Below are 14780 nucleotides of genomic sequence, written 5' to 3'. Positions count from 1 at the left end.
CAGAATCGAAGAAAGTTGATAAGCACGCTAAAGCCTGTGCAGAGAACCAACATGTTTTTGTCCGTTTTGCCTTTGACACATTTGCCTCCCTAGCGTCAGAAGCTATCCAACTCCTGACCAGGGTCCAACGGATCATCCACAACAATTGTTCAAGCCCAGAGGGCAGGGTTTTGTCTTTGGTAGATTAAGGTTTGCAATTCAGAAAGAGTGGCGGTGCAGCTTATTGTCCGTCTAACTTTTGTTTTGATGTAACTTGACAAGTATGAATGAAAATTAAATTTAAAGGTAAATTTTAACTAGAATAACAGAAAATAATATACAAATGGGAAAGATGGGTGATATATAATCTTGTGCAACTTTGGGGTTCTGAAATCTACTGGTGATTGCATAAAAGTCATATGTGGACCTTGCTCACCAATAGAGCCACTTATTTATGTTCAAACAAATTATTACTTTGAGACTTTATGTTAATTCTATGATTCCTTTACATGTGTTTTTAATAATAAAAGTTACAAGTCGTTAAGCTGTTTATATCGAAGAAAACTAGATACTTAACTTAAACAAAAGGGTAAATTCATGTTGTACGTGGGTCGATCCGGAAGGGTTGAATGGGATGAGTAATATGTCAAAATAGATAATTTTTTTTAGAACTTGTTATTCGAGTTGTTGGTTTATGTTAGGTACATTATTGTCATGATATACTTTCTATCCAAAAAAAAAAGTTTATTTAAATAATCAAATTGTAACATATGGTCATAATAACTTATTCAACAACCTATGATTACAACAATAGATTATTTTATGTAATTTTGTGCATCTTGCTAATCTTAGGGTCTATTTGGTATGGGGTTGAAGGGGTATGGTACCAATTTCAAAAAAAAATTGTGTGTTTTAAATTTTTTTAGGTATTTTTGGTTGTGTTCACATTGGTTCTCGCAATAAAGGATGGTTCCTAACGGATCATTCTTTATATATATATATATATATATATATATATATATATATATGGTAGGGTTCATGTGAGAACCACCTTTATTGCGAGAACCGCGAGAACCAATGTGAACAAGGGGCATTACTGTAAATACATAATAAAATTTAAATCAAGTGCCTCCTCATCCTCCTGGACTTCAAACATCAGTATAAACCATCCTTTATATTCAGTTCACGTCCAGATCCAGATCTACACAATTCATCATCTCAGTTCACGTCACACTCCAAATCCACCAAAATTCGTCATCTCGATCTTATAATTCATCATGTATTCATCATATATTCAAATTAGGGCTATAAGAAAAGAATCCTCCATCGTATTTCCGAAATTAGGGCAATAATAACAGAATCATTGAAGATTGCGGCACAAACAGGGAGAAACTGAAGAACAAACGTCCAATGGATTCATCGTAACATGATGCTACACAGTTCTGTGAACTTGTAAGTTATACAATGTGTTTTTACACTTTCATATGTTAACATGATGCTTAATTTTCGATTCAGATATTTTATATGTTAATATGACGATTAAATCATAGTTTCATATTTGCATTAGCGAAAATCGTTTGATGTATATGATGTTTAAGGGATTCGGGGTAATTGCTGTGATACACCGACTTGTAATGTGGTAGGTATGTGTGTTCTTTTGTATGTAGGTTTTGTTACTGAATAATTTTCAATATATTTGGTGGTAATACAGAATTTGAGTTGGCAATGGTTAGGTTATTCTATTGAAGCAAACATTACCTGTTGATATTGACAGTCATGTTAATTCACATGTGCACATAGTTATGCACATGTGCATAGTTCATATGGTGATGATAAAGTTGATGTATAGATTGTTAACAAGGTCATTTATGTTGATGCACATGTGCATATTTAATATAGTGATGATAAAGTTGATGCATATGTTGTTAATAAGGTTGTTTATGTTTATGCACATGTGCATATTGTATACGGTGATGATAAAGTTAACGTTAATGCACATATTTATTGATAATTTATGTTTATTGATCTTATTTTTTATTATTTTATTTTTTTTTTTGTTTTGTATATTATTGTAGATCAACAATAGGAAAAAATCGAAGAAATTAACTTTTGTTTTGAAGTCAATGGACGAAGGGTCAAAAAAATGTAGGATGCAATGGAAGATGATTATGCGACATGCAATGGAAGATGATTACGCGACAGTTAAACAAAGAGGTAAAAATCGAAAAAATAACTTTTGTTTTGTCTATTATTTTTTATCGAAGCAAACCTGTTAATAAGCTCAATCATGTTAATGCACATGTGCATAGTTATGCACAAATGCATATTTTGCCAGATTATTTCAATTAGGTCAGTCATATGGATGCAAACGTGCAGTTAGGCACATCTGCATAATTTGCCAGAATATGTTAATAAGGTCATTCATGTTGTTGTACATGTGCATAGTTATGCACATGTGCATAGTTTACCAGAATTTGGCCAGAATATGTTAACAATGTAGTTTATGTTGATGCATATATGCATAGTGTATATAGTAATGATAAAGTTAATGTTAATGCACATATTCATTGAGATTGTATGTTTGTTAACCCTATGTTTTTTTTGTTTTGTTTATTATCGTAGATCACGATAACGGAAAAAAATCAAAGAAGGTAACTTACGTTTTGAAATCAAGGGACAAAGGGTCAAAAAATGCCCGGATGCAATGGAAGATGATTACGTAATGGTTAAACAAAGAGGTAAAAAGGTTGATTAATATTCAATGATGCAGTTGGGAGTTTATGCACATGTGCATCCCTTTATTACTTTCATGTTAAATGACATCATTTATGTAAACACATTAAATATATCACATGTAGGTGCACAAGAAGAAAAAAAAAGCATAAGGAGGAGGACAAGTGAGCGAAATCACGATGAAAAAATTGAACAAGTAAACGAAATCCCTTTATTACTTCACAGTTTGCGAGGTGTTCGCTATGCGACATACGGAAATGTATAAAGGGAGTGGTGAGAAGTTTGATTGCATATTCTGCAAAGATAAAGAAATTCAAGACTTGCAACTTAAGAACATGAGGGTGAAGATAGCAACAAAATTGCCATTATCAGAGGCGAATGATCATGTTTGTTAATATATGATGTATTATGTTGTTTGGTAGAGGGAATGTTGGCATTGCACATGTGCATAGTTTGAAATAGCATACATATTGGTATTGTATAATGCAATACAGATGGTTATATTTGTTAATTTAGGATGTAATATGTTGTTTGGTATAGTGTATGTTGGTGGTGCATATGTGCAATAATGATTGTTGATCGGATTATGTGATTCTTATGATGAGGGTGTTATAATGTAAGTGTCAACATAATGCACACGAGCATTATCATTTTATATACAACGACATTTTTTTTAACATAACAAGATGCCATATATTCAAACCATAACTCTAGCCAGGAACTAGAGAAGTGCGCTTACTACAAACATACAAACTCTTAATTTTCTATTACATTCACACCACTGGTGTACCACTCTTCAGCCACTAAATTCTACATCAAATACTCCATTTTGGCTATGACTTTCATCCACAACGTAGTACACTCATTCAGTTGTTCCAATATCATATCATTTGAAAACTGCAAGGCTTTGAATAACTTCTCATTTCTGCTCGACCATATGATCCATAATGTAGCCATCACTATGCAGTTAACTGCCTTTTTCTTCTTCTTAGAAATATCCATCTTCCAGGCAAAAGAAAGAATATATGCCACTGTTGAGCAAGAATGTAAATCTTTTACTCCCAGCCATGATCCGACCATCCACCATAGCGTTTTCGACATCAAACACATAATGAGGATGTGTTCAACACTTTCTTGCTCGTATCCGCAACCCGGGTACAATGTGTTGCTGATATGAATTCCCCTTTTTTCCAGCTCCATCTTTGTTAGTAACCTACCTTCGACACCTTTCCATGCTAGCATATTGGCTTTAGGTGTAGCCCAGCCGTTCCAGGTCATTACAAAGCCACTCGACGGGTCCTCGCTTGTGACACACAAGTCCTCTCTAACAGTTTTAACATTGAAAGTCGACTTATTTTTCCGAGTTCCAACCCCACCCATCTTGACCCGTCTTGATTCTGGTGTATCTTAGCAGCGCCAAAAGATGCATAAAATCCACCCATGTCTCCCCGGTTATCGGCTTGTTCTTCCATTACCAATCCCACAGAGTCACCTCCCCTATTTTTTGTAGTTGTCCGCCACCCAAGACCCTTTGTTTGCTGCCATTCTATACATAATTGGATAGTCATACATAAGGCAATTGTTCAGAATCCATACATCAACGACATAGTCTAATTATCAACATTTCATTATGGTGTATCTCATCAGCGCCAAAAGATGCATAAACTCCACCCATGTCTCCCTGGTTGTCGGCTTGTTCTTCCATTGCCAATCCCACACAGTCACCTCCCCTGCTTTTTATAGTTGTCCGTCACCCAAGACCCTTTGTTTGCTGCCATTATGTACATCATTGGATAGTCATACATAAGGAAATTGTTCAGAATCCATACATCAACGACATAATCTAATTTTCAACATAATGCACATGTGCATATAATTTAATACAATATCATTTACATTCAACATAATGCACATGTGCATATAATTTAATACAACATCATTTAGAGTAAATATAATGCACATGTGCATATCATTTAATTATAATATCATTTACAAAGTATATACATCATTTACAGTCAACATAATACCTTTAGTCATAAATCAGATGAACTGCAACTCTTGATGTTCTGTATTTGTAGGTGTATTGCGACTGTCAATTGTTTTATCAGCAGATGGACCAACAATGTCACCAACAATGTCACCAACAGATGTATGAGGAGGATTATCAGAGAATGTATGAGGAGGAACATCAGATGTAAATGGTGATGTAGAGGATGTCGTAAACACCGTTTCCGGCTGCCGCCGCCGTGAAATCCGATGATTTACGTGATCGCCGTCGTCGATGTATACAAAATATGCTCCGATGAATGAAACCCTAAGAATTAAAAGATGTAAAAATATTCTCTGATGAAGGAAACCCTAAGAATGAAAAAAGGTAGATTGTGAACAGATGAATGAAAGCGTAAGATTGAAAAAATGTAGATTGTGAACAGATGAATGAAACCCTAAGAATGAAAAGATGTAGATTGTGAATAGGTGCGCGTGTTTTATAGTAAACGTCACATAATTACAATTTTGCCATGTGTTCACACTGGTTCTCGCGGTTCTCGCAATAAAGGGTGGTTCCTGACGGATCTTTATCCTATATATATATATATATATATATATATATATATATATATATATATATAGGGAGGGGCTCATGCGAGAACCGCCCTTATTGTGAGAACTTTGAGAACCAATGTAAACACAACCTAAAATAGCTAAAAAAAACCTAACCCCCCCCCAAAAAAAAAAAAACTAACCCCCCCAAGCTAAATGCTAAAAAAAAACCTAACCCCCCCCCCCCAAACTAAAATGCTAAAAACTAAACCCCCAAAAAACCTAAAAAAATCTTTAAAAAATCTAAAAAAAATCTAAAAATTTTTTTTTTGAATTTTTTAATATTTTTCATGTTAAAATCGCTACTTATAGAAGCCAAAAAAAATTTTTTTTTTTTTTTGGCTTCGAAAAGTAGCGATTTTTTTATAAAAAATATTAAAAAATTCAAAAAAAAAATTTGTGTGATTTTTAGCTATTTTTAGGCATTTTTGGTGTGTTCACATTGGTTCTCGCATGATCTTCTCCCTATATATATATATATATATACAGGGTCGGGCTTAGCATTCTAGGCGAATGCTTAAGGCCACATAAAATAGGGGCCTCCAATTTTTTTTATTTTTTTCCTATAGTAGATGTCCAAATGAACAAACATATAATGACCCAAAACTTAGAAGGATTATTGGCCAAATCCCTTTTTTCTTGAATTCATAAGTTATCAGATCCCTTTTTTCTTAAACACAGTTATGCATCCTCTACCGATGGGGGAGAAAGTGTGGATAGCTGATTGCTACCGATGTTGCGATTTGCGATTGATCAGTAACCATAAAAAACAATTTTTTGATTTGATATTTGAGATTTTACAACTTGATATTGCAATTTGCTATTGTCATTTGATATTTTTTTAGGTTCAAGTCTAACAAGGGCTCTGACTTTGTACTTCGCTTTAAGGAGGGAAAAGAAAATAAAGTAAAAGTGAGAAAGGAAAGGAAGAGAAAGGAAAAAAAATATGTATTTTCCCCATTTCCTTCCAAATCGGAAGAATAGAAAAACTAAAGAATTTAGCCTAGTTTTCCTTTCATTTCCTTTCTTTTTCCTTCCTTAAATGAAACTCGGGAACACGACATTTTTATTTTCCTTTCTTTTCCTTCCTTAAATGAAACTCTGGAACACAAAATGTTTTTACTTTCTTTTTGTTTATTTTCTTTTCCTTCTATTAGTAAACTCTGGAACACAATGTTAAGGCCTCTAAAAATGTTGGACCGCCTTTGTGTATATATATATATAGAGAGAGAGAGAGAGAGTTAGGTTAACGTACAAGAGCCCTTATCCTACATTACGTACGCGATCATCTCAGCCGTCAGATCTTCATCCCACATTGAATTCGCATGTTGGTTTTTTGTAACAATTTCGCATGTTGGTTTTTTAACATGCGATTTCATCAAATTACCACATGCGAAATTGTTACAAAAAACCAACATGCAATTTCATCAAAATTATCACATGCGAAATTGTTTGTTGGGATTGAACCCTAACAGAGGAACAGATAATGTAAAGCCAAAACCGGATCCCATCAGTGGACACTTAATAAGCAGCAGTTTATTCTAATCTCTCCCCTTGACAGTGGTTATCTAACAGTTGATGGATCTCAAGTGCTGCTTAACTACAACAACTAATAAACCAAACTCTGATGATTTACTATCAACTGCTGAAGACAAACTCTGTTGCTCTATCTACTGCTGTATCCTAAGTGCTGCTGAAGAATCAAGCACTGCCCTCTCAAAGACTGATCACCTTTGAAGAAAGCATTGAAGACTCAACATCTGTGCTAAGGCTACAACAGTGGAACGTGAAGCAGTAGTTTCCTTTTTGTTTTGTCTTTTAGTAATTATCAGATGTTACATAACAGTAGTTTGTATAGAACAGTATTTGTAGTTTGTTAGGTCGTTAGATGTCACTATCATGGTGACGTCAGCTGAAGCATATCAGTAGTCTGGTTTGCCTATAAGTATGACAGTACTCTGTACTGTTACACTTGATCGTTTTGAGTGAGTTTTTCTCCTCAATTCATCCTTTCATCTTGTGCAACCAACTCTGGTGTATCAGGCTGAGGGGGAGTTTAGATTGTAAGCTTGCTGTAATCATTTGCTTTCTATTGTAAATCTTTTGACTCAATGAAAAGCAATTATTTATCAATCTACATTTTCCTTTGCTTGTGTTTACAAAGTTTGCTACTCATTTCCGCTGCACTTATTCGTTTTATGCAAACAAACACAATCACAGACAGCCTTAGATCCTAACAATTGGTATCAGAGCTTGGACAGTCAAATTCGATCTTACAATCAATTTGACGTAACAGTTCAGCTCATAAATTCATTGATACTGAGAGTTGGTTGTATTCAGTTGAAAAACAGAGTAACGAGTAAATCATGATCAAAATGGTTATTCAGAAACTCTATATATCAACCAAGATGTCATATAACATACAAATCTCAAACAACAAGTGTTATCATGCATATGTAGCTCATAGTTGTCAGATCTGAAAAATATCTGGAAAATTATGGGTTCGTTCGCTATTTCTAAAATTGATTTCAATTGTTGTTTTGATATTTGTGATGTTTAGTCAAAATCTCTCATGTGTTCAAAGGCAAATTGAGTACCTTCAAAAGGACCAAATCAACTTTGTCTAAAACACATTGAGAAAATAAGGTATAAAATCAGTCCAAATCATAAGTAATGTGAGATTTGTAATAAAACATGATCAAACATGGTCAGATCTCTCAAAACATTGCTTCAAAGTGAGTAATGGACAAAGCATGTTCAAAATATAATCTCCTAGTGAGTATTTCTGAGCATATGAATAAACAGGGTAAAAAGGGAAAAGGAAAATAAGCAAATCTCAAAGTGTAGCTATCTCAAAACTTTTGAAATCAAAAGAAAAGAGTATAAGCATAAAACACTCTTGAGATTGAAATCAGATCATCAGTGGTCATTATACAACTATGTGCATTCATAAATACAGGGATTGTTCTAGTAAAAATGGCATCTCCAGTGATTGTACTTAAAATAAATTTCAATCAATTGACAAGAAAATGACCCAAACAATGGTCAAAATAACTTGAGAATAATATGATCATGAATTCACTGAAAACTGTCAGATCCTTTTGATTATTTTCAAAACTTCCTTTAATTTTTGTTAAGGTATTGTTTCTCTGAAATAAAGACCAGATATATTTTTAAAAAAAATATATATATTTTGTTCTCTTACTCATTTTTTATAGTAAAAGTTCATCTCTGGTCTGGATATAATTACCTTGTTTTTTTTTGTGTAATTACTATCCCTAAAACTGGTCAAAAGGAAATGATATACATACCAAGGTCATGTTAAGCTCAAGTTAGGTTTTCACTGATCATAAATTGATTGAAAATTGACTTAGACTACTGAGATACTCATGTTCTAATTCCAGTAATTAGACACAAAATGAGCAGCTCTAGTAGAAATGCCTTCATCATCTGGGATGCTGAACCATTGTCTAAACAATAGACATTTGGCAAAACCTTGAACAAAATTCCCTGTAGATAACTGCTGGTAATTTAGTCTTGATAATTTACATCTAAAATGCATTTTGTCAAGAATAGCATTTCTGGTACTAAACAGATGATAGATTCCTACATCTGAACAAACAGATGCTAAAATTATCAGTCGGTGGTCAAAACACTGCTGCGCAACCAGTTGTTATACATATTGTCCTTATCCACTGTTGTATCTAAAATACTGTTGTGCCTTAACATCTGCTCACTAAAGTCTGTCCACTGCTAAAGTGTCAACCTCTGTTCTTCAAAACACTGATGTTTAAAATCATTGTTCCATCCACTGCTACATCCACTGTTTCATTCATTACCGTTGTAACTACTGATACTTGATTCATCAGTAGTTATCAAAACAACTGTCCTCCATTATTTACCATTCCATCAGATGTTTGACACGTGGTCAGTTTTTAGCCTTCAGATCAAAATAACCATTGCCACATCAGCAATCACCTTTTCCTGAATAAAACCCTGATTAAATCCAAACAGAGGATTACACTGTCGAATTGAATTCCAAACATTCTCTTCACAAAACAGTTTCCCTCTCATAACTCCAAAAATCTTTTTCGATCTTCTTTATCCAAAATGACGAAACCAAAATCGAAAACAAAATCAAAACCATCATCTCCTTCCACAACAGCAGAAGCCACTCAAATGGCCGCTGAAACACCGGAGATTCGTTACAAATCTCCACACAACTATGTAGGTATACTCACAAAACCTACCGATAATCACACATTCGACTCCATTCTTGACCTCCTATCTGCTTCAAAGTACAAAACTTTGATAACAGCAGATGCTCCCATTTACTTTGATACCCATAGAGAGTTCTGGAAAAACGCCACCCTTGAAAAACAAGGAGATATCATCGCCGCCATCAACTCCTCAACACAGGGTAAGAAGGTAAACATCTCACCAAAATCCATCTCTGAAATCTTTAAACTCGATGATTTAAATGGAAAAACATCATTTTCAAAAGACGAGTTGAAAAAGGATTTCACAAACAGGGGCTATGCAGAAGAGCCTAAAAAGGATACCCTACAAAAGGGCTACTTCCCTTCTGCACCCAGATTTTTATTCCACACACTGCTCATGTGTGTTTCAAATAAAACAACGTCCTTCAATGAGATACCAACGAAAATCCAATGTCTGGGGTATGCAATTTTGAATGATAAAAACTATAACTACACCCAGGTAATATTTGATGACTTGGTAAAGAACGTTGATAATAAAGCATTTCTGCTCTTTCCAAGATTTCTAAGTTACTATTTTGAACAAAAATTCATAGAGAAAGATGCAGATCTGCCCAAACAAGGTGTCTCATTCAAAATAAACTGTTTAACAATAGAAACCTTTTCAAGAATGATGGCACCAATAAAATTAAAAACAAAAGAGGCAGAGCAGGTTTTAGAAACTGCTACTGACCCTCAAGTAACCACTGCTGAGCCCACTGCTCCAGGTGATCAGAGTAGCACACCCACTGCTCTGAAACCCACACCTGCCACCACCAAAAAGACCAAAAGAAAACCATCCAGAAAACCCACCAAACCCAAAACAAAGGCAACTCTGGAAGATGAGATCCCAGAGAAACTGCCAGTGACAGCACAAAAGTCACTTGAAACCACTGCTGCTACTTCCTCACAGCAGTTCGAAGAAAGATCTCAACCCCAGCCTAAAACTCCTCCTGCATCCTCACAAAAGGATCAGGTTGTAAGCACAGGGACACCAAGTTATGAAGCTCTAGGTCCACTCGGATCTATCTTCCACAGTCCTGATCCCAAGGACATGTCTCTTTCAACACCCATACCCTCACCAATCATATTACCACAATCAATAATACCCCTGTTGCATGCAGTTGTTATTGCACAGACACAAACCAGTTCCTCTCAATCACCCATTACTGAGAGCATACCTCCACAAGAGACTGGGTCTGATGTTAATACCTCTGTTATCCAAGCAACAGTTGAGGAGGTTACACCCCCTGAGTTACAAGTAACTCTCGGTGGTAGTTCAAGTGGAGCAGCAACTACAACTGGTGGATCAACAGATCTTCAGTTGGACAGTTGTTTCATTAGTAAGACTCCCTTGAAGGCAATTTCTTCCATAGCACCAATGAAAGCCACCAGTGAGTATGTTTTACCTACTGGTACTCTCCAAAGGCTAACAAGTGCTGAAGAAAGAAGTCCCCAGTACCAAGAACAAGGGGCATCATTGGATGACTTTTGGGACTCGTTTCCTAAGTCACACATTGATACAACCACCACTGGTGGGGATTCAGATGATCCTGTTAATTCAGGTGATAATTCAATATACAATGAATTGACGGCTCGAGTTGAAAATCTGGAATCTACAGTTGCCGAAATAAAAGATATGGTGCAGCAACTGTTAGAAGCTCAAAAAGCCCAATCTTCTGCTCCTACTGCTCAAGCACCTGCTCCACAAGCATTTGCTGCAAATGAGCTATGGAATATTCTCCAACCACTGCTTGAACATCAGCAACAATTGGCTGCTAAACAGCACGCAAATCAAGTACAAATGCTGACCAACATGGTGGAGTCTCGGTTCAAAGACACTCAAGCAGACATCAAGGCTATAAAGGCCAGCATACAACAGAATGCTCAAAGGGAGAAAGGCCCATCTACCATTTTCTTCATGGACACACCCCTGGCAGATAATGCCAACAAGGGGGAGAAAACCAGGTTGAAAAAGAAAGGTATAGAAGATGGGGTGTACTTTGAACCAGAGAAACCCAAAACCTCACAAACTTCAACTTCAACTTCAACAGCTGATACAACAGTAGTTACAAAAACTACTGTCAGTAGCCAAACAACTGCCATCTCATCAACACACACACCTTCAACACACACCACCACAACTACTGTTCCACCTCCATCATCATCTGTGTCTATAACACAAAAACCACCACTGCCTCATGCCATAAAGCAGAAGACAACATATGTTATAACATCTGTTGTAATGACAACAGTGGTTGAAACACCAGTTGTTTCAACTACTGTCTGTCAGTCACAATCACAAACCACTGATCCACCCAAAACATCATCAGCCTCTCCTCCACTAAAAAGGAGAAGGGTTTTCATTCCTGATGATGAGTCACCACCACCATCACCACCATCACATCCTTCATTCCCTGCTCAAAAGCAGAAGACATCTGCTGACATATCAGCAGTTGTAATGACAACAGCAGTTGAGACACCAGTTGTTTCAACAGTTGTTAGTCAACCATCCACCATTGCTTTATCTCTTCCTATATCTCAACCATCTACCACTGCTCTATCTTTCCCTGTATCTCAACCAAGGCTCTTTAGCAGAAAAAGAAAGCCAATTACTGCTGATGAAGGGATACATGACCCAAATGCTGAAAAGTATCCACTAGAGCTTGATGCCATCAAAAATGAGATGAGACAGTTTTATACAGAAGCAGATCCATCAAAAAGAAAGTTCTCCTCTATCATAGGCTATATAGCTCCAGAAGATATAACCGATTATCTCAGTATAAAGGCAAGGCAAGCTAAGGTTAAAGCCAAGGTTGAAAGTGAAAATGAAAGGCTAAGCAAAGAAGGCATTGCTAAAAGGCTGGAGTTCTACCTTGCAAAGGTTAAGCAGATGGAAGAATATGCACAAGAGCTAGAAAAGGAAAAGGCTAATCAAAAGAAGCAGTTAAGAGAAAAATTTCTAGCCTTTATCATAAAAGAAAAGTTCTACCCTGCTGAAGAATCTCAGTTTAAAGAATGGCCTTTGGTTGCTTTAAAGCATGAGGCAAAAAGGATCCAAAAAATAAAGAATGATCCTTCAAAGAAGAAAACTGCTCCAAACTGGAATAAGTTCAAAAGGCTCATTGCTGACCTCACTGCTGAATACAAGGGAAAGAAAAGGGAGTTAGTGGATGCTGAGGTGGACACTGCTGAAGCCATATCAAAATGGTCTAGGCAGCAAACCGATGAAGCATATGAGAGGCTGAAGAAAAAGAAAAGGAGAGAACAAATGGTGAAGATGGAAAAACAAATTGAAAGCCTCAAAACAATGCTAAAATCAGCATACAAACCTATTCTTGAGTCAAACCAAGAAGAAGGAAAACAGCTGACTGAGGAAGAGGTTAAAGAGAAGGAAGCAGAGTTCTTCAAAGACACCATCATGAAAATGGGTCTGAAAGAAGATAGCTCGTCAAAGCTTCAAAGCCTTTTCAAGAAGGTATTAAATAGCCCCGCATCCCCAAACACTGCAACAGGCATGATAGACAATGAAAAATAAGAGCTCTCTGGACAAGAAATTGCAGAAGACATAGCTGCAGCAAACAAAGTCATATAAGAAGCTTTCAAAAGAATGTCTGAAAGTTTGCATGTGTTTTCAAGGCCATCATCCTTCAACTCATCTGATAATAAATCTCTCCCAAGAAAGCCATTGGATTCAAAAATACTAAAGGGGAAGTCTGATCAAAAGACCCACGTATTGACTTTGCTCAGATCCAATGGTGAGGTGAAGCATATATCAAGGAAAGAAGCACTAGGCCTCAGTATTCAAGATTTGCAGGATCTCCTTGAGCTTACACTGTGCAGGGATGTAGATGACTTAAGTGCCAAAGATTTTGAAGCTGAATTCAAGGAACAAGCTAAGGCACTTTTGATGAGTAATAAAGGTCCTGAATAAGGAAGGGTTTTGGCATTATCTGTTCCAGGGGGAGATTGTTGGGATTGAACCCTAACAGAGGAACAGATAATGTAAAGCCAAAACCGGATCCCATCAGTGGACGCTTAATAAGCAGCAGTTTACTCTAATCTCTCCCCTTGACAGTGGTTATCTAACAGTTGATGGATCTCAAGTGCTGCTTAACTACAACAACTAATAAACCAAACTCTGATGATTTACTATCAACTGCTGAAGACAAACTCTGTTGCTCTATCTACTGCTGTATCCTAAGTGTTGCTGAAGAATCAAGCACTGCCCTCTCAAAGACTGATCACCTTTGAAGAAAGCATTGAAGACTCAACATCTGTGCTAAGGCTACAACAGTGGAACGTGAAGCAGTAGTTTCCTTTTTGTTTTGTCTTTTAGTAATTATCAGATGTTACATAACAGTAGTTTGTATAGAACAGTATTTGTAGTTTGTTAGGTCGTTAGATGTCACTATCATGGTGACGTCAGCTGAAGCATATCAGTAGTTTGGTTTGCCTATAAGTATGACAGTACTCTGTACTGTTACACTTGATCGTTTTGAGTGAGTTTTTCTCCTCAATTCATCATTTCATCTTGTGCAACCAACTCTGGTGTATCAGGCTGAGGGGGAGTTTAGATTGTAAGCTTGCTGTAATCATTTGCTTTCTATTGTAAATCTTTTGACTCAATGAAAAGCAATTATTTATCAATCTACATTTTCCTTTGCTTGTGTTTACAAAGTTTGCTACTCATTTCCGCTGCACTTATTCGTTTTATGTAAACAAACACAATCACAGACAGCCTTAGATCCTAACATTGTTACAAAAACCAACATGCGATTTTATCAAAATTATCACATACGATTTCATCAAAATTATCACATACGATTTTATCCATGTTATTTTATAACATGCGATTTCACATCGCGTACGTAGCGTACGTTAAGTCATTTTGTACAGTACACCTTTTCTATATATATATATATATACCTCAATTACATGTATTTCTAAACAAAAATTTTAGCCAATGTTTGGTTTGATTATTAACCGAATAAATCGAACCGATTAACCGATAACTTCGATTACGATTACGAATAATGCTAATAACCGAACCGTACACAACCTATCGTAAGTTTATGTTTGTCGCTTCCCCTCCCCTTTCCAAAGCTAAGTTTCCCCTCTTCCACCTTCCAAAGCTAAGTTTCCCCATTCCACCTTCCGTAACAATCAAACAAATCATAAATTAATTCAATAAGATATGGATTTCCATGA

At 36.1% G+C, this 14780-nt stretch overlaps 1 protein-coding gene across 1 annotated transcript; it reads right to left on the bottom strand.

Moving 5' to 3' along the window:
• Positions 1-3522: 3522 nt before the first annotated feature.
• On the bottom strand, positions 3523-4092 carry LOC110880574. The gene has a single exon (XM_022129071.1). The coding sequence runs from the start codon at positions 4090-4092 to the stop codon at positions 3523-3525; it is 570 nt and encodes a 189-aa protein (XP_021984763.1).
• Between the last annotated feature and the right edge of the window lie 10688 nt (positions 4093-14780).

The sequence above is a fragment of the Helianthus annuus genome, chromosome 10, assembly GCF_002127325.2.
Source record: "Helianthus annuus cultivar XRQ/B chromosome 10, HanXRQr2.0-SUNRISE, whole genome shotgun sequence".
NCBI classification, from domain to species: domain Eukaryota; kingdom Viridiplantae; phylum Streptophyta; class Magnoliopsida; order Asterales; family Asteraceae; genus Helianthus; species Helianthus annuus.
Note: the sequence above shows the minus strand (reverse complement) of the source record. Positions and strands in the feature narration are given on the sequence as shown.

Bases quoted from the DNA above. Each gene is read 5' to 3' on its own strand.
- LOC110880574 (XM_022129071.1), bottom strand. From the start codon at position 4,092: ATGGGTGGGGTTGGAACTCGGAAAAATAAGTCGACTTTCAATGTTAAA.